Raw genomic sequence first — 7,400 nt, forward strand, 5'->3', positions numbered from 1 at the left:
AATTGTGAGTGATGTGAATCAGCCCGCTCACAATTTGTTTGATCTACTGCCCTCTGGGAAGAGGTACAGAAGCCTGTGCTCCCGCACCACCAGACTCACCAACAGCTTCATACACCATGCTGTTAGGATCCTGAACTCTCTCCACCCTCGGCTGCATAACACCCTGGCCTTTTGCGCTATTATACTGACTGTCTGCTGTATGCACAATTACACCATTTCAACCAAGTTGTCCTCATTTATTCATTGTATGTGCCTTCTTATTTTTACTTTTTATATTGTTTACTTGAATGTTTTGTTTGTCTGTGGACCAATTGGGTGTAATGTCTTGTCTCCACCGTGGGATAGTAGGAAACGCAATTTCGATCTCTTTGTATGTCTTGACGTGAAGAAATTGACAATAAAGCAGACTTTGACTGTTTTCCAAACGGTGGCAGACACCCCAATTATCTGCGCAACATACCGGGCAAAGTAAAACTATGCATGTGTTCATTCATTCATTCATTGTATTTTGTTTCATTCTGATTATAGCCTCAGTGTGAACAGTGAGTTAACCATAACAGCTATTTTTGTCATTATTGAATAATTAAACATACCGTAATTGATACAGAAAAATGAAAAAAAGGGAAGATTAGAAAAATTAACAAAAGCGTGAAAAAAAGCCACATTTTATTTCATATGGAATGTACTGTCTGGTTTACATTTCAAAAATTAAATATTTTGTGTATAGAAATTTTGTATGAACCAAACAGTGCTTTTTTGCCAACCTAGAGTGAAGTCAGAGTCAATATGATCAATAATAAAACATCTCAACAAAACATGTTAATTTACTAGAGCATGTGAACCAATGTTTCAGGCAGCACTCCAAAAAAACAATTAGACTCAACAAAAGCAGACCAGTAAGGAGTGATGTTTTAGTTTGTTTGTAATACCAATACGCTAGTGGTAGAGTGTCCGCCCTGAGACTAGAAGGTTGTGGGATCAAACCCCGGCTGGGTCATACCAAAGACTATACAAATCGGACCCATTGCCTCCCTGCTTGGCACTCAGCAACAACGGTTGGAATTCGGAGGTTAGCTCACCAAAGGATTCCCGAGCGCGATACCGGTTCTCACTGCTCCCCTAGGGGATGGGTTAAATGCAGAGGACAAATTTCACCACACCCAAATGTGGGTGTGACAATCATTGGGTCTTTACTTTTACCTTTATGTCAATCTTCTCAGGTGGTTTGGAAGAAGGGAACTTCTTTTAAATTGTTTTGGAGCAAGCGTGCGGATAGAGCAATTGGGCCATTTGAAAGCCGCCCGTCATCCACAGTGTGTGCGCACGCCACAAGGAAAAGGGTTAACAAGATATGGGCTTTTTTTATTTTTATTTAAGTACGACACAACACAAAGACTATACATTCACGTCGCCGTTTTGAATCAAAAACCCTCAAAAAAGGCTTTGGCAATTGCTTTTAGCAGTGGCCAGCAACAACAAAAACGCTCGCAATGGCTCAGCATTGTCACAGGTGAAAGGCCGTAGCAATATTTGGACCTGTGGAGATGTGACCAAAGTAGTGGGATGGTTGTCTGTCGTCAAGCGGCGAGCTCCTCCAGCCTCTGAAGGACAGCGCTCGCCAGCTTCAAGTAGGACAGCGCCTGGAGCGAATGCAAACACAAAGATGGACAGGAAAGAATCGAGAGGCTTCCCGCAGAGGAGGAGGAGAATGAAGAGAAGGAGGAGGGGAAGCACCTCAGGGCTGCCAGGCGAGGACACAACGACAGGCTCCCCTCTGTCGGCCGTCTGTCTGATGTGGACATGTAGAGGAATGTCACCTGAGAGCAGACACTCAATCAGGACATGGAAGGACAAGCCCAACGGGGTATCGGCTGCTTGCGACACACCGGCGCCTTGACCGACCGCCCCTATTGCTTTCCTGCGTGAAATTGAGGCTCGACCATTCATCAAATTAATCAATTATGATTTTTGGTCATCGTCCAGAGCTCATTGAACTGGCACTTTCCCGTCCTGCGCACTGAGAATGTCTTTTTTTCCAAATGTGATATTTGCAAGAGAAACATGGACACGCTTGCAGGTTGTCTAACATAACAAACCAGCAAGAGACTCATAATCAACACACGTTTGCACGGTTTCTGCACTCTCAACTTGAATGGACGTGCGTTTTGGCAATAGGGCTGATTGACTCGATGATTGACCAAAGAACCGAGAGGTGAATCCATCGTTAAAAGCGTGGTGACAAGACAACACAAAAGCAGAACCATGACTTCGTAGAGACACGCAAAGACAAAAGGCATTTGATACGGACAGAAGGCGCGATGGCCAGAGAACGCTGTACCTAATAAAGTGACTCCCAGCGAGTCGGCCAGCTGCCGGGCGCCGTCCGAGCCAAAGATGGCCGTCCGCTGGTGGCACCTAGGGCACTCGAATGTGCTCATGTTCTGTACCAGGCCCAGAACCTGCAGGCAGGCAGGCACACACAGGCATGTTAAGCCACAATGGTGCACAAAATGGCTTTTCAGGCGACTGACTTTTACCGGCACGTTGACTTTACGAAACATCTGGGCTCCTCTGCGGGCATCCAGCAAGGCCACGTCCTGCGGCGTCGACACAATCACTGCGCCTGCACGCATGCATGCATGCACACAACGTGTGGCTCACCGGAGTGCCTCATATCAAAAGTCCACACACCCCATTGCAATTTGGCGCCACTGGTCAAAACAGGCCCCGAATAAAGTTGGGCTGTTGTTGCGAGCTGGTTTGCGGCTTCCGGATAGCCCGCACGCGAGGTGACGATGATGATGATACCCGCAGCATGCTTGGGTGGAGCTCTCCTCCAAGATCAAGCACATGAGGAAGTATCTCCTCCCTCTCAAGGGATAGGAAGAGATTTTTTTCACATTTGCTTTGTGATTCGCCGCCCAACCCAGTACGCCTGAAAAAGTCACACGCGCTTAAAAGCAACTTTTTTTCTCAGGGATTTTGGGCGCCTTGGACATGCTTTGGTGCCCCAATCCTCACGATGTCAGTGGAAGCCCACTCGAAGTTCACAACTTTATTCGTAGTTAGATCATCAGAGGCACTTGTGTGCGCCAAGGCATTTGAATGTGATTGTTGAATTGCAAAGGCAGGTGCAGAGACAAGGGTGTGCACACTTATGCAACCTTGTTTTGGGTGCCAGCCACATTAATGCTGGAAGAAGGTTGGAAGAATAATTTTGGTGTGTTGTATTTTGGCCTTTTAATAATTATCATTGCGGAGGTGCTAACCTGCTATGGGGATGCTCTGCGTGATGGTCAGCTGTACGTCACCTGTCCCAGGAGGCATGTCAATCACCAGATAGTCCAGAGAGCCCCACTCCACCTACAGACACTCACATGCACGCACGCACGCACAAACGCACGCACGCACAAACACACGCGCGCGCACGCACACACAGACACGCGCACACACACACACACACACACACACACACACACACACACACACACACACACACACACACACACACACACACACACACACACACACACACACACAGGTGTGCATATCCTGAAGACAAATCTTGGTGCACACGCAGGCAGGATGCGGGAACCTGTCTGAGCAGCTTGTCTAGAGCAGACATGACCATGAGGCCCCTCCATACGATGGGGGCATCCTCGTCCACCAGGAATCCCATCGACATGCTGACAGGAGGAGGGACAGAATAGCACATGAAGCCCAACACTGCTGCCAACACTGCCGCCAACGCTGCCGCCAACGCTGTCGCCAACGTTGCTGCCAAAGCTGACACGTGGACCTTTGCCCCCCTCCCCCCTTCTGTGGAAAGCCAAGGTCAACGCGTCCACCTAATCAGTCTTGCTTGGGACCTCTGAACCAAGCCAAGGCCGTCGACTGGTAAGGGCTTCAAGCGGCCACCAAAGGTGCACATTGAAGGCGAGCCAGACGGACGCATTTGGATTCCCTCATAGACTCACCAAGGAACACCGTAGTTGGTCAGCGGGAGCATGCGATTGTCTGAAGAAACCAAAACAAAATCTCTTTGAGAACATTTGTGCAAAAATATTTTGAAAATTTGAAATGAAATTCTCTCTCTTTCCTGCCGTGTGTGTGTTTGTGTGCGTGTGTGTGCGTCTGTGCAGCACAAGTGCGCACACCCCTTCTCTCTACGGTTTGGCCTTACTGTCAGTGAGCTGCGGGTTTCCCTTCAGGTTCATCATCTTGGGAACAGACGGCCCATAGACGTCGGCGTCCAGCAGACCCACCGACTTGGACTGGAAGGAGACATTTGATGGAGATCTACAGGCTACAAAGTGCAAAATGTGGCAGGTGTGTCCGTGACTCTTGGCCACCCGTGTGACGGGTACTTCGCTCGTGAGGAAGAATGTGTTTTCACACAAAACGCAAACCCTAAGCCCGCCACCCCACCCCCGACCCCGTGTGTCTCGCCCAGTTGGTTGAGTGCCATCAGTCAAAGCAGGTCGATGCCATCAGACAGTAGAGCGTCCTCACCGGCTGGTTGGCCATCAATGCCAGCGCCAGGTTGACTGCGGAAGAAGGAGAGAGCGGTTGTACAAAAGCTGGCACGGCGGAGATGTGATGCGCTGTACCCGCAGTAGTGGACTTTCCCACGCCGCCTTTCCCGGAAGCCACCAGCAGCACCTGGCGGACTCCGGTGATGGCCTTCCGCTCGGGGAGGCTCCGAGCCATCTGCCGCTTTCGACGCTCCGCCAAGGCCTCAGCATCTGCCGACCTCTACGACGGCAACAGAAGAAGCATAGAACCTCCTCGGGTGACTCACTTCTCGCCAATGACTCCGGCGCTGTTAGATACCGGTTTAATTTGTTCCAGGAAGGACCAGATAAATATCTAAATCTTACACATTTTTTGTATTCCACATTTAAGCGGTGCCGTTGCCCGTTTACATTGCAAAATGACGAGTCGGTCAGCGAGCTCACGTCGTTCAGGCATCTCGTAACACAGCGGGTCAGGCAAACGAGAATCAGGTGGCAGGCGTGTGTGTCAAAACACAAAACTGTGAGGACTGACGATTAGCAGTTCCGTATTGGCAATGCGCGCCTCAGAGGTCTAGCACAGGGGGTGTGTGATGCCATAGGCCAGCAGGACTAGAGCGGAGACGTGACACAGCCGCGCACGAAGGAAAAATGCACCGCCGTGCAGAAACAGTTAGGACAACGGCAGTGAGCATAACCGCGCACGTAGGAAAAACGCACTGCCGTCCAAGATTTGGGACAGCGGCCGTCAATGAGCACTAAGCGCAGGACATGCCTCTGAGCAATGTGTCGATGCCCTCGTGCTGGGCTGCCGGGGTGCGTCAGCCGGTCAGCACCGCAAGAGCAAAGCGGAGCCGTGACACATTTACATTTACTTTAAACTGTTTAAATGTTTAAAAATACAATAAAGTATTTATGAATAAAATGAGTCTTGTGCGGATGCGCTGGGCTGTGGGGGCGCATCAATCGGCCAGCGTGCAAGAGCAGAGAGGACCCGTGACACTTCAAAATATTTTGAAAAGTGCTAAAAATACAATAACGTATTTAAAAGCACAATACAGTGTAGAAAATAAAATTATAAAAGTCTTGGGCGGATGCGCTCGCGCTGGGCCGCGTCAGTCGGGCCCGCACACGAGCAGAGAGGAGCCAGACACGTTTACACTTCAAAAAAGGTTCACAAAAGTCTTGTGTGGATATTGTAACAATATATTTACTCATATTTATTTTCTTATTTAAATACATAAGAATGTTTCTGAAAGTCAGTTTGACTTTAGAACATTTACAAGTGTTTAAAAATACAAAAAGTGTTTAAAAAACAATAAAGTGTATAAATGTCTTGTGTAAAAATAGAGTAAAATACAATAAAGGTTCATAAAAGTATTTTGTGGATATTTTCACCTATCGCGGGTGGTCTTGGAACCAATTATCCGCAATAAACGAGGGATTAACATCGGATGTTAACTTGAATTCCATCGTGACACTTCCTGTGCTATCGCTGACGAAACGTAGAGGACTTGACGTTGCCCAGCCATCTTAGCACAAAATAAATAGCGTCTGGAGAAAGTCTCAAAATACTTACGTGCCAGCGTATAAAGTGTAAATAGCAGGCGAAAGCGGCTTTTTTTGGTGGTGCAGCTCGTACAACCAACGATTTGTTGGCGTGTGTGCTCATGAAAGACAAAAGTCTGCTGTAAGTGAACTGCGCCATGTTTGAGGTGCTCAAGTTGATCACTTGAAGGGCGTCAATGTTGCGCAAAATACAGATTTCAGAACATTTTCAACAAAACGACAACACGTGGTTTGTTTAGGAATTATCACGATTGAAGAATCATCTAAATGGGTGTTTTAGTAATGTATTGATTTTTCATGTGGCAAAATTATTGACAGCGATTGAAATGCGCAACTTTGAGCTTCTTAGAACAGCCGGTGTTACATGTCAAGTTGCTCCCATGTTATCTTGCACCCCGTCTTGATAAAAACGCTGAACGAAACGTCTCGTTTGCATTCCCGACTGGCTGCAACACATAGCAAACACAATATATATATATATATATATATATATATATATATATATATATATATATATATATATATATATATATATATATATATATATATATATATATATATATATATATATATATATATCTCATAAACGGGATTTGAACCCGTGACGCAAATATATCAAGTGCAGCGTACTAAGCACCGCCTCAAACGCTGTGCTGTAGTGATACACAGTGAACACAATACATAATTTTTAATATAGCCAAAACTAAATTACCCGGAGAGGGTACGCGTTGATCTGATGCCTTGTGTATACCCGTCCATGTTAACTGGCTCATCGGAACCAACTTGACATGGTCGCGTTCCAAAGCTTCACGCCAACCTTGCAGTAGGGCATGCATTTATGACATGGTCAACTTTCTAGACATAAGGAAGTGGTTCAAGTACTAAAGCAGCGGAGTTATATTGATCGGGTTTGCGTATGTGTGGAGAGAACAGAATTTCACAAATTGTTGTCTGTTATGCGACGCGCGGAGGGTGAGCGGTGGGATATACAAAAGTAAAATTCACCTTTATTGACTTTACAGTTGTTTGTCTCTAATTATTCATCACATCTCAACGGTGAGACTACTATTTCAAAATCCATGCATTGACATCATGGTGGTGCAAACAAACATGAACATTGGGCGTGCGTGTATTCAGATGCCCCATAAGGACTTTTGAATGTCAACATTGTGTAAAGAGTGCTCCGATATCAAAGATAACAGAACAATAATTAATCCTTGGCTGGGGGGCTGTGCATGTCTACCACCATTTCAGCGGTCAACTTACGTTCACCCTCCACGCGTCGCATGACAGACAACCATTTGTGATATTTTGTTC

The 7,400-nt window shown here is 46.8% G+C and overlaps 1 protein-coding gene across 2 annotated transcripts; it reads right to left on the reverse strand.

Moving 5' to 3' along the window:
• Nucleotides 1–1,341: 1,341 nt before the first annotated feature.
• nubpl (nucleotide binding protein-like) lies at nt 1,342–6,263 on the reverse strand. 2 transcript variants are annotated; one of them, XM_049741498.2, is made up of 11 exons: nt 6,094–6,263; nt 4,611–4,755; nt 4,513–4,547; nt 4,184–4,274; nt 3,978–4,017; nt 3,596–3,686; nt 3,270–3,363; nt 2,538–2,623; nt 2,339–2,459; nt 1,735–1,817; nt 1,342–1,640 (listed from the first exon to the last, which is right to left on the reverse strand). In XM_049741498.2, exons 1-11 carry the CDS (start codon nt 6,220–6,222, stop codon nt 1,578–1,580), a joined length of 978 nt encoding a protein of 325 aa, XP_049597455.1. In that variant the 5' UTR covers nt 6,223–6,263; the 3' UTR covers nt 1,342–1,577. The 2 variants fall into 2 exon arrangements, with proteins under 2 accessions (XP_049597455.1, XP_068509148.1); XM_068653047.1 differs by lacking the exons at nt 4,513–4,547; nt 4,611–4,755; nt 6,094–6,263 and having other exon boundaries at nt 3,596–3,819; nt 4,184–4,291.
• Between the last annotated feature and the right edge of the window lie 1,137 nt (nt 6,264–7,400).

This window comes from Syngnathus scovelli, chromosome 14 (assembly GCF_024217435.2).
Source record: "Syngnathus scovelli strain Florida chromosome 14, RoL_Ssco_1.2, whole genome shotgun sequence".
Lineage (NCBI taxonomy): Eukaryota > Metazoa > Chordata > Actinopteri > Syngnathiformes > Syngnathidae > Syngnathus > Syngnathus scovelli.

Bases quoted from the DNA above. Each gene is read 5' to 3' on its own strand.
- nubpl (XM_049741498.2), bottom strand. From the start codon at position 6,222: ATGGCGCAGTTCACTTACAGCAGACTTTTGTCTTTCATGAGCACACAC. The intron at 4,756-6,093 runs GTAAGTATTTTG...TTGCCGTCGTAG, and splicing joins TACACTTTATACGCTGGCAC to AGGTCGGCAGATGCTGAGGC. The intron at 2,624-3,269 runs GTTAGCACCTCC...GCATGCGTGCAG, and splicing joins GCAGAGCATCCCCATAGCAG to GCGCAGTGATTGTGTCGACG.